Raw genomic sequence first — 21,690 nt, forward strand, 5'->3', positions numbered from 1 at the left:
TAGAAATGATTCAACTCTCTTTTGACTGATGGCACAATTCGGTCCCATCATTCTCTATTGTTCAATTAGTTCGTGCAAAGCCCTCTTAGATTCATGAATGTAATGATTATTTAGATAATAGGAAGCATATAGCAATTCCGGGAAAAGCTCATGTGCCCAGTTTATCCCGTGAAGCAAATTTTGCTCACTAAATTCTTCCATCACCGGATCAACGCTAAAAAGGAAAAACCACATGCACAAGCCTCAAGCATGCACTAGGGTGGGTCACTGAGCATGATCTCAAGGAGGAAATTATCCATATCGATTTCTTCAAGGTCATGAGAAAAGGTGACCCGAGCGTCATCGACTTAAGTATAGAGGAGCTAAATTTTGAGACACGTGACTTGAGTGATCTTGAACCCCCATGGCTGAGAAGGGGGTGAAGGAGGCCATCAATGCTATTTTGTGTGATGATCAGATGGTGGATGTGTCCAATATTCAGAGGAAGGATTGTGCTACTGTGGGATGATCAGATGGTGAATGTATCCAATATCCAATACTACAACCCCAGCCTACTACCTTTCAGCTACGGTGCACATTAGAGCCTCCGAAGTGAACTTAAAAATTACTTTTGTGTATGGGCCTACCTCTCGAAGTCATTTTCTTTGCAGAGCTTCTCGACCAAAACCCCCCAAGTGGGGTAATGTGGCTTTCCTCCGGTAATTTTAAACAAATTCATTGGGTGCGCGGCTAGAATAAGCGCAATGTCAATAGAAGTCAAACCAATCGTTTCTGGACCGCTCTACAAAGTTGCGAGTTGAAGGAAATCCACCTTCAAAATAGGCGGTTCACATAGAGTAATTAGAGAGAAAATCCCACATTCAGCAAGCTTGATGCGTTTTTTTAATGCCGAATGGGATTCATTGTTCAACACCTGTGTGTTGCATTCCCTTACATCCTTTCTCTTCGACCATTGCCAGATGTTGCTCGCTGATGAGAGAAGGACCAAGAAAACCAAGGACATTCAAGTTTGAATTTTTTTTTTGGACAAAAATGTCGGGCTTCGAGGAGGTGGTCCTCACGGCATGAAATGAGCTTAACATACACCCAGAGCCATATCAAGTGTTGTTTCACAAGCTAAAAAAAACTAGCCTTCGCCTCACCAAATGGAGTAGGGACTTTTATTCTCCAAAGTGAAACTTCACCACCATTTTGCCCTCTTGGTCATACAGTCATACTATGCCTTGGCATTGCCCAGGAGCGCATCTTTTGTCCGCCAGGAGCACGACATTCGGGCAAGGCTTAAAAGAAAGGTTATTAGTTTGGCGATGCTTGAGAGGGCTAGAAAAAAGCAATATGCAAGAATGTCTTCCTTGAAGGAAGGAGACGCAAACACTAAATTCTTCCATCGATGAATCAACGCTAGAAGAAGGAGAAAGCCACATCCGTAGGCTCAAGAATGCACAAGGATGGGTCATCAAGGATGATCTCAAGGAGGAAATTATCCATGAACATTTTTTCAAGGTCATGAGAAAAGGGGGCCCGAGCGTCATCGACTTTAGTTGGGAGGAGCTAAATTTTGAGACACATGACTTGGGTGATCTCGAAGTCCCATCACCGAGAAGGAGGTTAAGGAGGTCATCAATGATATGCCGTGTGGTAAGGTGCCCGGGCTGGATGGCTTCAGAGGAGCTTCCTTCAAGAAATGTTGGAACATTATCAAAGATGATATCACGAGGATCATTCACCATTTTTGCTCCTTTCATACTTCAAACCTCCATTGGCTTAATCATGATTTTTTTTCACATGTATGATCACCGGACGCCGGAAAAGAAGCAAGCCTCCACTAGCACCCACACTCTCTACAACCTCCACCCGATCCATCTTCACTTTTTTTTTCTCAGTTTCCTGCCCTATCTATATTCAGATGTGTCTCACACAGAAATACAGGCATCAGACCTAGACGCAAAAATATAGGCATCAGACCTAGACGCGTATATGTCTTCTCTGTGTAAACCATGGATGAAAAGACATATTGGGGGAAAATCATATTTGTATACTATATATATCTATGCGTACATGTGTAATTTTTTTAGATTCCGATATATTGTTCTTGGTTTTTTGAAGGGCTCCAACCTAGAATCCTCCTGCTTTTCAATGTTACATACCTTAAAAAAACTATAACTGCTGCTGCTCACCATCGTGTTGTCGACGGCCCGACCACCCCCTTCTCGAGTGTCGGCGATGATCCCCGCACCTCCGATCCGAATAGTCAACCTTCGGACTCATTCCTGTCGTTGATGTCCCGGCCTGCTCCTGCTCGTTCACAGCTCACACTCGCCTTGGAGTCTGTGGCCTCCCCGTCTCGCGCTTGGGGCAAAGCCGAAATTGACTGACACGTTTAAATTTTTGAAGCGTCTGATGTTTAGCAAAAGCGAACTAATAAAACCCACAACTTAAACAAAACTACTAATAAAATCCATGTCCGAGGTAAAAAAATGAGCCAGAGTAAGGGCGTTGTCATGGGGAGGGGCGTTTTGGCTCATGCTTCCGGGTGAACAGTAACGCGAAAAAATAGTAAATATTTTCAAAAAATTCTGAATTTTTATGTGGATGTTAATGTTAATGTTGCAAACATGCTTGAGAATTTTCATGCAGAACGAAGCAGCGGTGTTTGGTCGGTGAAAAAACAAATTTGGTGTGACATTTGGTGTTTTTTTTTCTAGAGGCGAAAATACTTAACTTTTTCGGCTCAAAATTTGCAGGTAGCATTTGGATGTGACTAGCAACACATACAAATTTTGTCTTGCTTTTTTTGGCATTTCAAAAATTATTTTTGGACCCGGGCGCACTTACTCCCGGGAGCCGAACTGAATTTCCGCGTTGTCATATACTCCTACTACTCATCTTGTCCAGGCCAGGACACCATCCCCGGTTAAGAAAGAGTGGCGTGAGAGTGGGGATTAAGGAGGGTAATCGCTGATGTTTATAGCCCCTAAAACATGGGCTCGCCATTTTGACTCTCTCCTCCCTCCCGTTTCGCACGCAACAAAAAAGCAGGCAGGCCCTCAAACACCGGGGGAGGGCTGGCCGGCGGCTGGAGGCTCTGGATCGTCCGCCTGTTTGTCCACGACTCGAGGTGCTTTCTTCTTCATTTTCTCTAGAGGGGTTGATCAATGGATTCGTGGACTTGCTTTTGCTACGATGGCCGCTGATTGCCATCCTCTCCTCATTTTTCTTCTTGTTTTTCCCCGCTCAAGAAGCACCCGCCATCTGTTCGACGGAATGCGCAAGAAGAAGCCCGCCGCGAGCAGCAAGAATCGCTTCGGCGACCTGCCCGACGACCTCCTCCGGCACGTGTTGTCCTTTCTGCCGGCGGGTGATGCCCTGCAGACCTGCGTGCTCGACACCAGGTGGCGCGACCACTGGAGGCGCACAACCAACCTACTCCTTGTCATTGACCACTTGAGTTTCCCGAGCTTGGAACGTTTCAAACAGATCGTCAAGCTCTTCATCCACCTCCGTGGAAACTCACCTCTCGGTAAGTTCAAGATCAACACATGTCTTCATGTTGACGAGGAGCACAAATACACAAACACCAGGCTGTTGATCGAGTATGCTCTAAAGTGCCAAGTAAAGGAACTCCTAGTCGGCATTGATGTTGATGATGATGACGGTGATTTTGACGATGACAACAACCCACTAAAACTCGATGTGTCTCTTATCTCCCAGCACTTGAAGACCCTGCACCTTAAATTGGTTAACCTCAAACGTTTCGCTCTGGATTTGTCGAGCTGCCCAGCATTAGAGGATCTAGAGATGCAACATTGTGACATTGATGCTCGCAGGATATCTTCCAAATCACTACAACGGCTATGCATTACCGACATTTGTTCCTTCCCCGCAGACTTCCGTGTTCGGATATTTGCCCCTGGTCTTATCTCACTGCACCTTTATGGTTTTAGGGGATTGACCCCTTCATTTGAATACATTCCATTACTAGAAACAGCTTATGTTTGGGTTGACTATGGGTGCAATGATTCTTGTCGTAGTAACCAGCAGGGTTGTGAGCTTGAGAAATGTGGTTGTCATGCTTATCCCATTGACGAGGGCGTGCTTCTCCATGGTTTATCCGATGTTGCGAATTTGGAGTTGCTAGCTGATAATAGTACTGTTTCCTGGGACAGTCATGAAATTGAAGTGGTACGTATGCATTTACTTCCTTTTTCGCCCTTATTGTTATTTGTCACCCACTAATTCTCTTTTAACATCTCTATCCACTGTTAGCCTGCATATACTTATTCTCATTACCATGATTTTCTACTTTACTCTTCACCAATGGGATTCAAATCAATGATTTAATATCACGGTGGCTTGATTGGTGTAAAATGTGTTTCCAGGGCTTGAGTCATAGTTCTCTCTCTACTTATGTCTGAAATCAGAGTATCTACCCAAACTTTCATCTTACTATTTTTTTTCATCTTCTCAAGTCTCACAGCTCTTTTTCGTTCCTTTGCAATTTGGCAGTTTGAAATTAAAATATCTAGCCAAAGTTCCTACTAGACGATTTTTTTTCTTTGTAGAGTCTCAAAGTTCTATTTCGTTCATTTGCTATTTGTCCAGTCTATCTACAGATGGGATTTAAAATGTTGTCCCATATTTGACAAACTGAAGCCTCAGTTGCTCAATGAGTGGTTTACGACTAGTGGCCTAGCGTGCATTCTCCGACACTCTCCAATTCTTGAGATGCTCACTCTTCAGCTTAATAAAACTAAGGTATATCCTATATGAAAGAGTTTTTGTGTTATTAAAGGAATTATCATGTATTTTTGTTGATCTCACAAAATGCTTTTATTGGTCAAAGTTATAGGAATTATCCTATACTCGTTAGAGCAACAGGAGCCCAAGAAAAGATAAAACAACCATTTGTGTGCTCGCACCTTAAGGTTGTCAACATTGAATGTAAAAAGGTTGATGAGAGAATCCGCAAAATTTTGAAGACCTTGAGTGCATGTGTCATACTTCATGAGCAAATTAGCATCACGGAGCAATGTCCTTACTCATGCCGTAAGTAACCTTGGTCATTCTTCATGCTTTTAAACCTATGTTACTACCATATTCCTGCTTCATGCCGTAATTAAACAAAAACTAGAAGGGTTGTGCGCGCTTTGCTGCGCTGCTCGTGTTGTTGGATTTTTTTTAAATCACGCTGTTTCAAAATATAAGGTGTATTTTTTTGAAAGTCAAACCTTTTAAGTTTGATCAAATTTGTAAAGAAATATATCAAAATCCATAATATCAAATCAGTATTTTCAGATTCATCACAAAAGGAATTTCCATATTCTTTTGTTTAATATTGTGGATGTCGATATTTTTGCTCTGAACTTGGTCAAAGTTAAAGAAATTTGTCTTTCTAAAAAACTAATACCCCCTATATTTTATAGCTGATGGAATATTTAGTTTGGCAGGTGGGGGAGATGAGAGAGTGTGTTTTATTTTTATTTATAATACGGTGATTTGATGGGCCTTTCGTGGTGTGATTCCGTGTTATTGCCCGACCAACCTATATTTATGTGTGAAAATTTCTATGTCGTTGGTTGCATGTACTATATTGATGCTACAATATCACATGACGACACTTCTTTTCTCTAGGTGGTGGGAGGGTGCGGGGATTGATATGTTTTTATAGGTCGGTTGCTGTTGATTGATTTGAAAAATTGTTGGCCCAGTAAAAATCGGAAACCAAACCAAAATTGAATACCTCAATTGAATGAAAGAGCTTCAAACTTTTGGAACATGGTGAATAAAAAGAATTGAATGAGAGAACTTGAGAAAGTGTTGACCCGGTCCAAATCGGATGAGCCAATTCTAAATTGAATAACTCAATTAATTGTGAGGTCTTAAAAATTAGAAAGCATAGTGTATAATATAAAAGAATAGAATCATGGAGCTTTGAGAAATTGTTGACTCGGTCAAAATCGGGTCACCCAATTTTAATTTGATACCTCAATTGAATGTAGACTCATTAAACCTAGGGAGCTTAGTGTTATAGATGATTATTGTCTATGGCACCCTTTTAAACCTATTTATATTTAGTGCCCATTATTGAATTACCTGATGATGGAGTTCAGATTGACTCTTAGGTTTCACCAAATCCAATCGCTCTGTTGTTACTTACTAGTGATAATGAAATAGTTACAACACATTGCCGTTGTGCCAATAATAACAATCAATCACGATCATTTAGGTTTGGTTCTGTGCTTTTTTACTGATTAACTACTAATGGAAATATTAGTCCTTCTCGTCTTGAAATTCAGTTTAATCTTTCCTCTCATTCCAGTCCGTACGCTGAATTTACTGAAAATCTTCAAACTGACGGGTGATAGTGTGGTGCCTCATTATTTTCGCTGTTGTTCCTAGCCTGTTGTCAGTTTGATGAATAAAGATTGATGCATGGCCAAATTGCATGCATGCATGTCACACTACTGTCTGAAGTATGAGTCTTGAGGCATCTGAGCGATCATATATTCTGCTCTCACAAGGCTAACCTTTTCGTGTTAAGAAAGAAAAGAAATTTTGTCTAGGCCACTTAGAGAAAAACAGTTATTTGTTCAAGTTGCACGATAGTTCCTCTAGCCAAGCTATTCTCCCATTTATATCAGTTGAGATTTTGTAATTCCGAACCAAACTTATTGCATCGTCATGTTTCGTATAGGTTTTAGTTTTGAGAAGCCTCCTCGGCCCCTGCTTCGTCCTACTGCAGAACCAGACGCATGCTCCAGTTTCCACCCTTGATGGCGCTAGATATGCGGTGCGTGCTCGCTTGTGATGGTGGTCTAAAGCCTTGTGTGTCATGTTCGCTGTTACCACCACATTTAGTTTCTTGCTCTCTGCCTGTAATGATGGTCAGGCGGTACTCTGCTGGAAACCTGCATGTTGGTTGTTTGGTGCAACTCAAGAAAACACTACTTTAGTTATCTAAACGTTCTTATATTTCTTTACAGAGAGAGTTGTTTCCAGTATGTTGAACTATCACTTTATTTAAATCGTGTGTTTGCCTATGTGGTCGCACCATCTAGCAATCCTGGGTCTGGTTCAAAAAGAAGATCATCACAACTTGAGAACTATTTGTACCGTCCTTGATCTTGATTGCCCAGTAACCTTTATGGCAATTGCACTCTGGCCATGCATTGCTTGAAATTTTCCTAGGATTTTACCTTGTTTTTGACTCGGTTCAATATACATTTATTAACTCGTTGTATGTGTATAGAGATGCTCAGCGGCCATCCAATTGGTTTTTATGTGACACACAAACATCTTGAATTTTACAGGAAACTGTTAATGAGCTTCATTGAAAAAATTCCAAATTTAAAACACTTTCACTTTTTTGTGAGGGGAAAAGGCATGTTGTACATACATATGATTTGTTTGAAATAAGATGTTAATTAGTAGGTTTCACAAAGAAAAACATTATATTGTTTGGAAAATGTAAAAATAATACTTGCGGGTGTCGTTAACCTCCTTGGAGGTGTTGTGGTTTGACAGCCTATACCTTCTCTCTCAAACTCTGGTGTAACCTTGTTCCTTCCTGAAACAGGTGATGGTTGTGCTCCGGCTCACGGTCCTTCTTGAAGATGTCGTCTTGGAGTTTGGTTGCGAGTTCTACTGTTGCTTGCCGCGGGAATGCCAGGGAGGTGGCTCTATGTCTGTTGGCATGGCCTTTTATTTGGCAATGAGGACGGTATGGGGCGGATCAAGGTTGAAGATGAGATTTGGTAGTTGGTATGTCCCGGCATGTTTGAGGGGTCTCCTTGCCTTGCCATGTCTTTGTGAGCATCTGTATTGTGTTTCTAAAAAAAACTTTCTTAAGCTTGACCAACTCTATAAAAAAAAACTAAGATATGAAACACCACATACATATAATATGTAAATATAAGGGCAACGCTACGCGTCGGTCGGCTGATAATTAGAAAAGATCTGCCGCCTCGCTGACCATTAGGTGGACACATTAATGGTCGTTTGATTGCCCACGTAAGCAGCCATTCCTTCTGAATTTTTTTGCAACAAAGGCAATGTTGTAGAAAATATTTGCAAAAAAGGATGTGCTGCAAAAAATGTTGTTGACCGTTTTCTACCATAATTTTTGTAACAGACCTCGTGTTACAGAGAATCTTTTGTAACATCAGACATGTTGCAGAGAACATTTTAGTGGTAGTTGTCTGCAGCTCGTCGGAGAAGCTCACTGGAGAGGCTCATCGACGTGCTTGCCGGTGCTAAGCACGGGCGGCGGCGATTGGAGGAGCACGAGTAGGCGATAGCTCGACGAGGGAGTTCGGTCTCTCTGATTGCATGCCTTGCAACAGCGTGTAGCTCGCCAGAGAAAGCTCGCCGGCGTGCTAGTCAGCAGCGAGCACCAATGGCGGCAGTGGAAGCAGCACGGAGAGGCAGCGACTCGACGAGATCTCGAGGCAGTCGGAGCAACATTTGGAGGCGTACTCGACACCCTGCAGACCTGCGTGCTCGACACCCGGTGGCGCGACATCTGGAGGCGTAGCACCAACCTGCTCCTAGTTCTTGACGAGTCTAGTTTCCCAAGCCACGAGCGTTTCAAACAGTTGGTGAAACTCTTCATCAACCTCCGTGGAAACTCCCCTCTCGACAAGTGTGAGATCAGTGCCTGTCCCGAGGATGAGACGGATTGCACGTACACAAACACCAAGATGTTGATTGAGTACTCGCTAGCTTGCCAACTTAAGGAGCTCCTAGTCAGAAAGGTTGGCATATGCAATATGGACAAACCACTAACATTCGACGTGCCGCTCATCTCCCATCACTTTTTTTTTTTTTTTTTTTTTTGCGGGGACATCTCCCATCACTTGAAGACCATAGACCTTGTATTGGTTAACCTGGAACACTCGGCTCTGGATTTTTCGGGTTGCCTGGTATTAGAGGTTCTAAAGATGCAAGGTTGCAGAATTCGTGCAGACATGATGTCATCTAATTCGCTGAAGCATTTGTGGATCACCGATCTTTGTTCCTTCCCTACGGAGTTCCATGTTCGCATTTGTGCCCCGGGTCTCATCTCACTTCAACTTGATGGTTTTCTTGGTTTGTCCCCTTTCCTGGAAAACATGCCACTTCTAATAACAGCCTACATTGAGCTCGGCAGTCTATGCAGCGATGTCCTGTACTGCTACAATCACTTGGATGATTGTGATATTTCTTTCTGTTTGTGTCATGCTTATCCGGTTGGTGAGGGTGTGCTTCTCAATGGGTTGTCCAATGCTGCCAATTTGGAGTTGATTGCTCATCCTAGAACGGTACGCTTGCACTTACCGACATTTTGTTTTACAACGCACATTTTGTAATAATATCCATTCGATGGTAGACATGCATTTAAGCAAGTTGATTACTCTCACTGCCAAAGTTTGGTACTTTTATGTTTGAACTAAACCAATAGCCAACAGTCTCATATGAATGATTGCATAACATATGATATTTCGAGGGCTTAAGATGTTGTTTTGCCTACCTAACGTTGCCACTAACTTAATTATTTCATTTTCTGAAGTTTCTGACTTCTTTTTTGTTTATTTGCGATGTGTCCAGTTTACATACGATTGGGATTTGAAATGCTGCCCCATCTTTGGCAAATTAAAGGCTCTGCTTCTCAATGATTGGTTTTGGGCTATTGACCAACTAGTTTGCATTCTCCAACCCTCTCCAATTCTTGAGATGCTCACTCTTCACCTTGAAAACACTGAGGTATGTCTTGTGTATATAAAGGAGTATATTCTATTGATCTTACTAAATGTATTGTATCATGTAGGGACTTGTTAGTGCAACGGGAGACCAAGAAGCAATAGGACAATCATTTGTGTGCGCACACCTTAAGGTTGTCAACATTGAAAGTAGAAAGGTTGATGAGGGAATTCGCAAACTTTGGAAGATCTTGACTAGGTCTGGCATTCTTCGTGAGCAAATTAGCACCCAAATTAGTATCAAGGATGGATGCCCCCCCCCCCCCCCCCCCCCCCCCCCCCCCGCCGGACGGTAGTATGTTTCTGCAATCTTCCTACTTGGTGTATCATGTCTGCTGTCATTACACATCGATTATAGTGTATGCCACCTTTACAAATCCGTTCATCTTTAGTACCCTATTTTTTAGTAATAATGGGATTCTATGCTGGTGGAGTTCATAATGGGGAGCGACTAGTATAGAATCTGCACATCAGGTGCAAAAATAGAAAAATGATTCTGGACCGTTGGATTTGGGACGTATGGCACAGATCGAAGCGGAGGGGCCTGTACTCATAAGTATATGATTTTGTGCAAAAATGTCCCTTCGCTCCCCACTAATCTGCTTCAGGTCCTTCTTCTTCAAACGACTGATCTCCGTATAGCTCTTCTGTTCCCCTATTGCTCGTCGACGGTGGCGGCTGCACAGATCTGGTGCTTACCTGGTGGACGACGACTACTCCCTGGGCAGTTGCTCTCCCTGCCTCCTCCCCCTCCCCCTCCGGCTTCCAGGTCTCTTGGCTCCATCTACTGCGCATCCCGACGACGCGTTGCACATCCTCGTCAGGGACCGGGCCGCCGCCGCCACGGTCTCCTCCACCCCGATGACCACGGGCTCCCCACCCGCTCAGCTGCCCATTTGTACCTTTCCGGAGCCAAGCTGGTAGTGGTCGAGTGGGCGGTGGTGCCTCCACGGTCGCCTCCTCCCCGGTACTCCTAGATCCAGCAGTATCTCACCGTAGGCAAGCTGGTGGTGCTCGATCTGCTCGCCTTCTTTGCCTCGCAGGCTCAGCATCAAGGTCAGCACCGTTTCTCCAACTCCCCTCCCCCTCTCCCTCCTACAGATTTCTCTCTAATCATCTAATGGCTTCTCCCCTCTCATGTGCTGCTTAGTACTGTATTTACCAGTGAACAACTTGTATGGCTTTGACTGGTTTCATTATTTTTTAAACACAGCATGTTGTTTGTTGTTGTATGATATCCAAAAACACATTGGTCTGAAGATCGCACATTGTCAACAAGTGTCGTCATAGCTCATATTTGTACTGTCACATGTTCAAGAAGTAGCATATCCATCTCTTTCACATGACTGGCAACCACAACCCCTTTTAGAAGACTCAAAATCACATCAAGCTTAATTAGAATTCATCTCTCATTCACATTTTCTATCTCTGGTTGAAACGACGGACCTGTACAACTCTCTCTTGTGTGCTTTAGGCACTGATTGGAACATAGTTTTTCTGCCCAGTAAACTGGTAAGGTATACATCCGTAAAATAAAATGGGCGGCCTTTAATTATGTGACTGGTTAGTCGTTTCAGGTCGTATTTTTTTACACCGGTTTTGCTAAATACACCTATATTCCGCGGTTTTGAAAACACTGCTCTGGCCGTCATTTCTCGCCTGGCATTCATCTCTCTATCGATCGACAGTACGAGCGGAGCATCGCCGGACGAAGCCACGGGCAACGCGACGAGGCATTGGCGACACTGACCGCGGGATTGACACCGTCTCCGCAGGTCCCTGATGTGGGTGCACCGCACTGCTTGGCGGTGCAAGGCCGGAGCTCCTGCCGACCATCAGGTTGAGGTGGCGAGGAGCAGGTGGCATGCAGACTGAATCAGGCGGAGAGCGCAGGCACTCGAAGACGCGACTCCTGAATGACGGCTTGACCATGGCGGTCGACAATCTGAAAATATCACCGGTAAAATACTGGTTGCTTCTATGGGATAATAAAATACACCGGTAAACTATTTACAGGCGTATACAAGGCCTCCAATTGGGGTCTTAAGGAGGTAAATAATTCTACTTGCTGTTAAACCCTCGCTGATTCTCCATAGAAAAACTTTTAAGGTTCTGAACTTGTTAGTGAAATTATGATTGAAGCAAGATTTTTTTAGAATCTCTAGTCTCTAAATACAAGAGCAGAAAATGGTTCTCTTCCATGTATTTGACTCATGTTTTTTTGCTTTGGATCTGTGTGCGGACTTGCCTTTGTGCCGTCGTAATATGTTTATTTGTTTGTTGCTGTTAGAGTTTCAATTTACTTTTTTTGAACCAAAATTTGTGGGCAGCAATAAGGAAGTGCTGGCATTGCAATGTCATATCAGTGCTCCAGAGAAGTGTTCCTTTTTAGTTTTAACCATGCATTTTTTAAATTAATACTTGGTGACCAATGGAATCAATCAGAATAACAACTTCAGTGTAATGAAGGATAAAGCATTTTTACTTTCAGCACCTCCCCGTGCTTGTGATGGATTGGTCCATTATCTGTTAATTTCTGCATAAAAAAATGAAGGACTGGATGGTAAGCTTAACATTATCATCTCTCTAGTTAGACAATCACAGTGGTAAAAATAATTTGGGGAATAAGAATATTTTTTTGTGCTAGCAGCGAGCAGATATGTTCCTGTAGTACAATGTATTGTTGATGCATATTCATTTCATTAGTTCATGAGAAAATACTTTAGGTGCCCTTGCACGTCTTGTACTCAAACTGAATGATTTGTTTGGTGTCATCTTTTCCAGAACATGAAGACTGAAGAGCAAGAAGCACTATAACTGGAGGCAAGAAGGGAGTATTTTTTTTCTTTCATGTGCTATCAAGATAACAAACCCGATGCAAGTTTTGGTAGCAATGTTTATTCAGCGGGCATCATTTCAGTCCTTCATTCTCAGGCTCGCTGTTCATGTACACCATGTCATGTTTGTCTAGCCGAATTAAGATAGATGACATGCACTCAAATATTTCTGCCCAGGATGATCCACTTAGACATGTATTCAGAAATTTGTGTGCCTTGTCATGTATTCAGAAATTGGTGCTTGACATGTACTCTCATATTTGTGTTTGGGGTGGTCCAGCATGGGATGAACTAGTACAAGCAACTATTGTACAATTTGGGCATCAACGATGTGAAGATTTGAAATTGGGATAAAACGATTGGATATGAGAAAGTTGGGGTTCTTACTGCAAAAGTCATGTTTTACATCTAACTGGCAGTAGGGGGGTTTTCGTGAAATGTACAATAAGTTGTCTGAGATGCCTCCACTCCAATCTGTGCCGTCCATATTCAATCCAACAGCCCAGGTTTCTTTTTTCTATTCTTCTACCATAAGCTCAGCTTTTATACTAGTTGCTCCCTGTCTGCTGTCATTACACATCGATTATAGTGTATGCCACCTTTACAAATCCGTTCATCTTTAGTACCCCATTTTTTAGTAATAATGGGATTCTATGCTGGTGGAGTTCAATGGTTGTTCACCAAATTTTGTTACTACTCTGTTATTACTGGTGACAGTACAATGGTTACCACATATTGCGGTTGTGCCTAAAAAATCTGTACCATCCATGCAAAATCATTTCTGTTGCTGATGAAAATAGCATTTTTTTTCTTGTCTTTAAATGAAAAGTTTATCTCTGCTCTCATGTACCAGCAATTCCATTTACTAAAAAGAAAAAGAATCTCCAACTGATGTGTGGGATATTGTGTAGTGCTTTGCATACGCCGCAAGGGGAAACTACCTCTGCCTTGTTATCAGTTACACTGTTCTTCGTAGCCTGTTATCAGTCTGAAGCCCTTTTATCAGTCTTAAGACATCCGAGTGTTCCAATATAACTTGCTCTGACAAGTCTAAACGCCATTATTATAACAAACGAATTTGGTCAACACAACATTGAGAAAAGGATAAGAAATCTAATCAGGTTGCATGATAGCTAATGTACATGCATCAAACTGCTAGCCAAGCCATTCTTTCATTTGTATCAGTCGAGGACATCTTGGAACCTAACTAGTCTGATATGTCATGTTGTGTGCAGATATGGAAACCTTGGAGCTCTGGGAGCCGCGGCGGCCATGTCCACCACTGATGGCCCATTGGATGTGTGCTCAGTCGTGATGTTGCTCTAAAGCATTTTGTGTTTCTCCAAAGATTCTGTAAGGGTGGCCTTGTGTTGGCCGTTATCGCTACCTTTAGTTGCTCGCGTTCGATCTTCTGGTCCTGTGCTGGAACTTGGCTTTGTTGGTTGTTTGGTGTGACTCAGCGATACGGGTTTCATCTCGTTGAACTTGTAATATCATGGTCGGTCAGAATATTGCTATGTTTTGGTTATCGGCAATGGAGATCGGGTTGGTGTGCCCCGTTTGACTCAATGAGTTCTTTCTGCAAGAGTTTTACTTGGATTATTTCACAGAAATTACTTAAACCTAACAAAATCAAGGTAGAGGGATTTGTGCATAGTATATCAGGCGCCTGTGCGTTAGACTAGATTTCTGGAACTATCATATGTATATCACTTTTGGCATAACAGCACAAACCAGGCCGCAATGCTGCCCAGGCACAGATGGCAGTCAGGACTCAACCTTGATATCCCCATTTCACTAGCTCCCCCCAGCTTAATTTAAACCTAGCCGTTAAATATTACTGCACATGACGTTATGGTATGCAAAAATTTCAAGGAAATTGAGAAGATATTCCCCTCCTTGAATGGCACTTTTGCAAGCAGACCAGAAAAGCTTGCATAGCCCCGCCAGATCAAACAGGTTACCGAGCACAATAGGATAGCCATAAAACATCATCAACCAAGTCGGTGTTGGTGATCCTATTGTGCGATCGAGATATAAACATCATCAACCAAAAATTGTTACCGAGCACAATAGGATAGCCATAAACATCATCCGCCATAGTTTTGCATCTACAGGTGTTGTATTTTACATCTCCTGAAGATGGACATGTAAAGAAATTTGCATCTACATCATCTGTTGGAGGTGATCTTGGCGGGTATAGTAGTTCGATGCTGTGAGTCCTCACCGTACAGCAAAAGGCACACGAGGACGGCATAGCTTTTAGCATCCCGGGGTGAAGTCTGGGTAGTATGCACGGCAGCGAACGGTTCTCACATCGGACCGGCGGGGTGAAGTTTGGGGAAGCAACGGGCGAGAGGAGGAAGAAGGCCAATGGTGCTTTGTTGCATACACGTGGCACTCTCTCAAAGAGGTCTAACTTGATGAGGAAAAAGACCAGGACTCAAATAATTTCTTTCCAGGGATACAGATATCAGTCTTTTTTTTTTGAGTAGTTTGGATTGCTTACCGGGCTTGATAAGAAAAGGAGAGCCTTTTTTAGGTAAAGAAAAAAAGGAGAGCCCTTACCGACCTTGATGTTTATACTTTATACCCATATATAAAAAGTGGGCTTGCCGATTTTTACTCTCCTCCGTTTCGCACGCAATAACAAATACGAGAGGAGAGGGTCGATCGGGAGGAGTCGTCTCGCCCTTCCTCTTCTTCCCCGCGGCCGTCGTCGTCCGCGTCCGCCAGTCCACGACCAGCGGTGAGGCGGCGCTGGATTCTTCTTCATCATTTTCTCTAAAACTAAGGGAGAAAGATCAAATGATTCCTGGACATGTTGTTGCTGCACTCTAGCGGCCGATTCCCATGTTTTCCTCGTGTTTCTTCTGATTGTTTTCCCGCTCACGCAGCACCCACCGCCTTTTCAACGGAATGCCCAAGAAGAAGGCCGCAGCGAGCGGCACGAATCGCTGCTTCGGCGACGACATCCTCCGGCACGTGCTGTCCTATCTGCCGCTGGACGATGCCCTGCAGACCTGCGTGCTCAACACCAGGTGGCGCGACCACTGGAGGCACACCACCGACCTGAGCCTCATCTTTGACGACCTGAGCTTCGAGCGTTTCAAACAGCTGGTCAAGCTCTTCATCCAGCTCCGCGGGGACTCGCCTCTCGACAAGTTTGTGATCCTCGCCTATCCTGAGAGTGACGAGTGCACGTACACAAACACCATGTTGTTGATCGAGTACGCTCTGAAGTGCCAAGCTAATGAGCTCATGGTCTTTAGTCATCACTCTTACGACACATTCGTACTCGGCGTGCCTCTCATCTCCCAGCACTTAAATACCATACACCTTCGCCTGGTTTACCTAGAAAGCTCCTCTCCAGATTTTTCGCACTGCCCGGTATTAGAGTATCTAAGGATAGAGCTGTGTAGAATTAATGCACGCAGGATATCTTCCAAATCGCTAAAGCGCATGTGCATTACCGACCAATGTTCCTTCCCGGAGGACTTCCACGTTCGGATATTTGCCCCTGGTCTTGTCTCACTGCAACTTGATGATTTTCGCGGCTTGACACCTTCCCTTGAATACATGCCATTTTTAGTAACAGCTTATGTTGGGCTTGGCATTCTATGCCCTGAACTCAAGGACCGTAGTTCTCATGCTTATCCTGTTGCAGAGGGTGTGATTCTCCATGGTTTGTCCAATGCTGTCAACTTGGAGTTGATAGCTGATTACAGAACTGAAAAGGTAATGCTTGCACTTACTACCTTTTTCACACCGTAGTAACTTAAATTATTTCATCGTCTTGAGTCCCAGATTTCTTTTTGTTCATTTGTTGTCTGTCCAGCTTCAAATTAAATTATCAACCCAAACTTCCTATGAACCTACATAACTTTTTCCTGAGGATATGAACCTACATAATTTCATCTTCTAGAGTCTCATATTTCCTTTTTTTTTTGGGTTTGCTATCTGTCCAGTTTATCTACAGCCTGGATTTAAAATGCTGCCCTATATTTGACAAATTAAAGAATCTATTACTCAATGAGTGGTTTACGGCTATTGACCTAGTGTGCATTCTCCAACACTCTTCAATTCTTGAGATGCTCACTCTTCAGCTTGAGAACACTAAGGTATATATGTTGTGTACCTAAATATGTTGTCATGTTATTAAAGGAATTATCATGTATATTCTATTGATCTTACTGAATGTTTTCTGTCATACAGAAACTCATTAGTGCAATGGGAGCTCAAGAAACAATAGAACAGTCATTTGTGTGTGCCTACCTTAAGGTTGTCAACATTGAATGTAGAAAGGTTGATGATGGGATTCACAAGATTGTCAACATCTTGACTACATGTGGAGTACTTCGTCAGCAAATTAGCATCAAGAACCCACATGCTAACTCAAACTGTAAGTTACCTTCATTATTCTTCATGCTTTGTATGTTTATGCAGTTTTCCTACTTGTTCTATCATGTTAGTTATGATTACACATCCTATGTAACTAAGTAGGTGATCTGCACTAATTTTTTATCTCAACATGCAACTATATCACCTCAACATGCAACCACATAGGATAAATATTGACGTGGAGGAGAGAGATATCATAAGCAAAGGCATGTCGTCTCTTATGAAAGATATGATCTCTTAGCACAATATGTCTCATCATGTTTTTAGGAATAACTAGTTATTGAAGATAATGCTAAGAGATGACCCTTTGTAGCCATGCTTTTATTGTCATCTCTAAATCACATGCAAGGCTTAAGATAAGACTATCTTATCAATCACTGTACATGGCCTAAGAGTGGTGCATGGGGTGTGGGTGATGAAGCTAAGAGTGGTTGCATGGGACACGGGTAATGAGGGCAGAGTAGGAAAGTTTGGAGAAAAAAACATACAGTGCATTAGGGAAAAAAAATCAACAAAAGCTTTGTGCAGTGTACTTTGTAACAGAGGAGTACATATTGCTATTGTGCCGATAAATCTGTACTCCCTCCATCCAAATGCATAGGGCATGCACGTTGTTCTAGGTCATCAATTTAACTAGCTAAATGTGTCTTATATGTAACAAAAAAATATTTAGAAATTATATTCGCATATGGATCCAATGATATGCTTTTGATGACATATAACATATTTTTAGTTAGTTAAATAGACGACCTTGAACTACGCTGATGCCCTATGCACTAGGACGGAGGGAGTACTATCCATGCAAAATTATTTGGGTTTGGTCCTATGCTTCTTTTATTAATTAATTACTGTTCAAAATAGCAGATGTTCTCGTCTTGCAATGGAGTCTATCTCTGCTTCTAGTTGCTAGAGTCAATTGTCATCTTTTTTTTAGTCCATTGTCATCTATTCAGCAAGCAGAGCTGCCACTGCCTAATTGTTTTCAATTAACTGAGGACATGTTGTAGCCAAACTTATTGTGCATTGTCATATTTTGTGTAGGTTTCAGCTTCCAGAAGCACGAGCAACCGCGGTGGCGTACACCATTGGCGCCTGAGATGTGTGCTCAGTCGTGATGTTGGTCTAAAACCTTATGTGTTTCCGCGAAGTGTCTGTAACAGTGGCCCTGTATTGGCAGTTATCACAACCTTTAGTTTCTTGCTTTCGATCTGTTGGTCACGTGTTGTAAATTGGTTTTGTTGGTTTTTGGTGCGACTCAGCGATATTGTCAGCTCGTTGAACCTGTCATATGTCATTGATGGTCAGAACATTACTATGTTTCCATTATCGGTAATGGAGATCTGGCTGGTGTGTCTGTTTGACTCCATGAGTTCTTTCTACAAAAGTTTTACTTGGATTATCTCACAGAAACTACTTAGACCTAACAAATTCATGGTCGAGGGATTTGCGCATAGAATATCAGGCGCATGTGCGTTAAACTGCATTTCTGGAGCTACCGTATATGTATGGCATAGGAGCACAAACATGACCACGACGTCTATGTATGCTATCCAGGCACACATGGCAGTCAGTACTCTCAGTTTTGAAATCCCCATTCACCAGTTTCCCCCAGCTTTATTTAAACCTAACCATTAGAAATACCCACGCGTTGCTACAGGAATTGGATGCAGTGATTTTTATGAGGCAGTATGAAACTTTAGTTTTTCTGATTAGCAATATAAGAATTGAAACTCAAGCACATATAATTTAATATATTTGATTATTACAAAGTTGTAGAAAATTTATTTAATATAAGTAACATGCATGATGCAGGTTAAAGTGGGTCTTTTCTCATGCATACTGGCATAGTGAGTTGGCATAATTGCATGTTGAGAAAACTAAATTTAATGGGGCATGCACGATAGGATGATGAGTTGGCATAGTTGCATGTTAAGTCAATTGAGTTAGTGAGGATCAACTATTTAAATGCATAGGATACTAAAAATGTATGAGATCAATTCGGTCTAGAAATGTTTGTGGAAGATTAAAGTTCTTGCCAAAGTTAAGATCTTTACCAGGGAGGGCGGCTATTTGGCTCCCTAACTCATCTGCTCCCGCCATGAGCAGTAAAATAAAAAAATACAAGAAAAATTCAAAAAACCCATTTGATTTTTTTGCCTGGAAGATGCTTATGTGAGTGAGGTCCGTTCCAAATTTCAGCTTGTTTGGACATCTGAGTAGCTCTAATTACTGTTCAGACCCTTTTTTTAAAGCTATTCAGATGTCCGAATGAGCTGAAATTGGAACGGACCTCACGCACTGAAACATCTTCCATTAAAAAATGATTTTAAAAAAATGTGTTTAGTATTTTATTTATTTACTGTTTACCGGATGCAGATGAGCCTGGGCTTAGAAATGGATATTCGCTTTACCTGGTGGTCAGTTACTGAAGGTGGAAGACTTGTTCTGCTCCAAGCCGTTTAAACCGCCATTCCTATTTTTCAGTTAATGTCGATTGAGCCACCTCCTTGGTTTTTCATAGCCATTGACAAAGTTAGACGGGCTTTTCGAGAGATGCTACACTTACGCGCTGTTTTGCGCGGGATTAAGTTACAGACTGATCTGTTGAAATTTAATTGGAAGTCTAGATGGGATCACTAGTAAAAAAGGGGCTTTCGTTCGGGCCTGGCCAGCCCATTAGTCCCGGTTCTTATACGAACCGGGACCAATGGGTGCATTCGTCCCGGTTCGTGAGCCCAGGTGGCCGGCCGGGGCCTCGTGGGCTTTGGTCCCGGTTCGTCTGGACCCATTTTTCCCGGTTCTAGGCACGAACCGGGACCAAAGGGTCTCGCTCCTGGCCCACATCCATTGGTCCCGGTTCCAGCCACGAACCGGGACAAATGAGTTGCCTATATATAGCCCATCGCCGGCGAGCAGAGCACTCTACACTGCTCTGTTTTTTGCTGGCCGGCGAGGGGAGGGCATTTGGGTGCTCTAGCTCACCTCCTATGCACATGAGGTGTTCGATGAAATGTCCGAGCCACACTAGTTAATATTTCTTCTCTCGAAACTCGACCTCCGAGCTCCATTTTCCCCGAGATTTTTCTAGGTTTAGCGGTCTGTCACGTCCCGTCCCCGTCTTCACCGCCGTCGATAGCCCGCGCCGATCTCGTCGCAGGCACCACTGTGGTGAGCCTCTTGTTCTTATCTTCTTTCTGAAAGAAAAAAAATTCTTACTTCAGATAGGTACTTGTCTAATTTTCTTACTTTTATTATTCCTTGTTATTATATAGTGCGATGGTTCTGGTATTCGCCCCCGTCGGCCCTGTCCTGTCTATGATTCGGATGTGGTATATATTATCTTTTTATAACTATTTGGTTCATTTATTGTTTATGACAATTATGCCGACCAACGTGACATAGATTTTATTTATGTAGGAGGTGGTTGAACCGGAAATTCCAACCGACCCTATTGTCGAGAGGTTAAATTTAGTCAAAGAATAAAACAATTACTTGAAGGAAAAAAATAAAAAAATTGAGGAGGAGAAGATGATATTGGAGTTGCATGTTGCGGATGTCGTCGATGATCACAAGATCAAGATGGATGCAATGCGCTTGAAGATTAGAAAGATTAGAAAATATGCCATTCATACCGAGGCTTGGTATCATTATGCCGTTGGATCAATTGTTACCTTGGTTGCGATTATGATCGCATTTGTTTTCGCATTGAAATGTTTTACATAGTTTCAATGTATGGTTTAATTAATTAGATGCTCTGAAGAGCTATATATATGTTGTTAGATGAGAACTATGTATGTACTTTGGTTCTAATGTGATGATGAACTTCTATTAATTTGGTCACTTATCTATCCATGTTCATTTGTAATGCTTTTCAATTTTATGGTCTTATAGCTCAAAAAAATCAGTAAATGCATGAAAAATAACAAATGAAGTCAGAAAGGGTTGAAAATTGATGATGTGGCTTTGCATGGTGCATTTTGAACATAGAAAAACTATGGAGTTCAAATAAGTTCAAAAAATGAAATCCCTTTGTAACAGACGAGTTTCCGTATGAAACCCTGATACTTCGAAAGAGATTGTCCGTTTTGTACACGAAGTGCATCCAGTTTTTGCTGTAAGCCTCTCTACTTTCTTGCACATGCTATGTGGGTGAAATGATGATACCATGCCAACTTTAAACCTATTCAGAGTTCATTTGAAATGCTTTTCAATTTCAGGGTCTTATAGCTCAAAAAATCAATAAATGCATGAAAAATAACAAATGAAGTCAGAAAGGGTTGAAAATTGATGATGTGGCTTTGCATGGTGCATTTTGAACACAGAAAAACTATGGAGTTTAAATAAGTTCAAAAAAATGAAATCCCTTTGTAACAGACGAGTTTCCGTATGAAACCCTGATACTTCGAAAGAGATTGACCGTTTTGTACACGAAGTGCATCTAGTTTTTGCCGTAAGCCTCTCTACTTTCTTGCACATGATATGTGGGTGAAATGATGGTACCATGCCAACTTTCAACCTTTTCAGAGTTCATTTGAAATGCTTTTCAATTTCAGGGTCTTATAGCTTAAAAAATGAGTAAATGCATGAAAAATAACAAATGAAGTCAAAAAGGGTTGAAAATTGATGATGTGGCTTTGCATGGTGCATTTTGAACACATAAAAACTATGGAGTTCAAATAAGTTCAAAAAAATGAAATCCCTTTGCAACAGACGAG

The 21,690-nt window shown here is 42.2% G+C and overlaps 1 protein-coding gene and 1 long non-coding RNA gene across 2 annotated transcripts; both read left to right on the plus strand.

The window, feature by feature from the left end:
* Window positions 1-10,322: 10,322 nt before the first annotated feature.
* On the plus strand, window positions 10,323-12,979 carry LOC120966658 (uncharacterized). The gene is made up of 3 exons (XR_005760837.2): window positions 10,323-10,793; window positions 11,426-11,788; window positions 12,522-12,979. It is a non-coding gene; the product is annotated as an uncharacterized lncRNA (long non-coding RNA).
* A 2,514-nt stretch (window positions 12,980-15,493) lies between these two features.
* On the plus strand, window positions 15,494-18,090 carry LOC109769543 (F-box protein At5g03100-like). The gene is made up of 4 exons (XM_040393811.1): window positions 15,494-16,312; window positions 16,681-16,695; window positions 16,790-16,976; window positions 18,017-18,090. The coding sequence occupies exons 1-4, from the start codon at window positions 15,494-15,496 to the stop codon at window positions 18,088-18,090; spliced, it is 1,095 nt and encodes a 364-aa protein (XP_040249745.1).
* The last annotated feature ends 3,600 nt before the right edge of the window (window positions 18,091-21,690 follow it).

The sequence above is a fragment of the Aegilops tauschii genome, chromosome 6 (genome assembly GCF_002575655.3).
Source record: "Aegilops tauschii subsp. strangulata cultivar AL8/78 chromosome 6, Aet v6.0, whole genome shotgun sequence".
Taxonomy (NCBI): Eukaryota; Viridiplantae; Streptophyta; class Magnoliopsida; order Poales; family Poaceae; genus Aegilops; species Aegilops tauschii.

Coding starts and splice junctions, on each gene's coding strand:
- LOC109769543 (XM_040393811.1), top strand. CDS start 15,494: ATGCCCAAGAAGAAGGCCGCAGCGAGCGGCACGAATCGCTGCTTCGGC. Junction 16,977..18,016: donor CCCACATGCTAACTCAAACT/GTAAGTTACCTT, acceptor TATTTTGTGTAG/GTTTCAGCTTCCAGAAGCAC.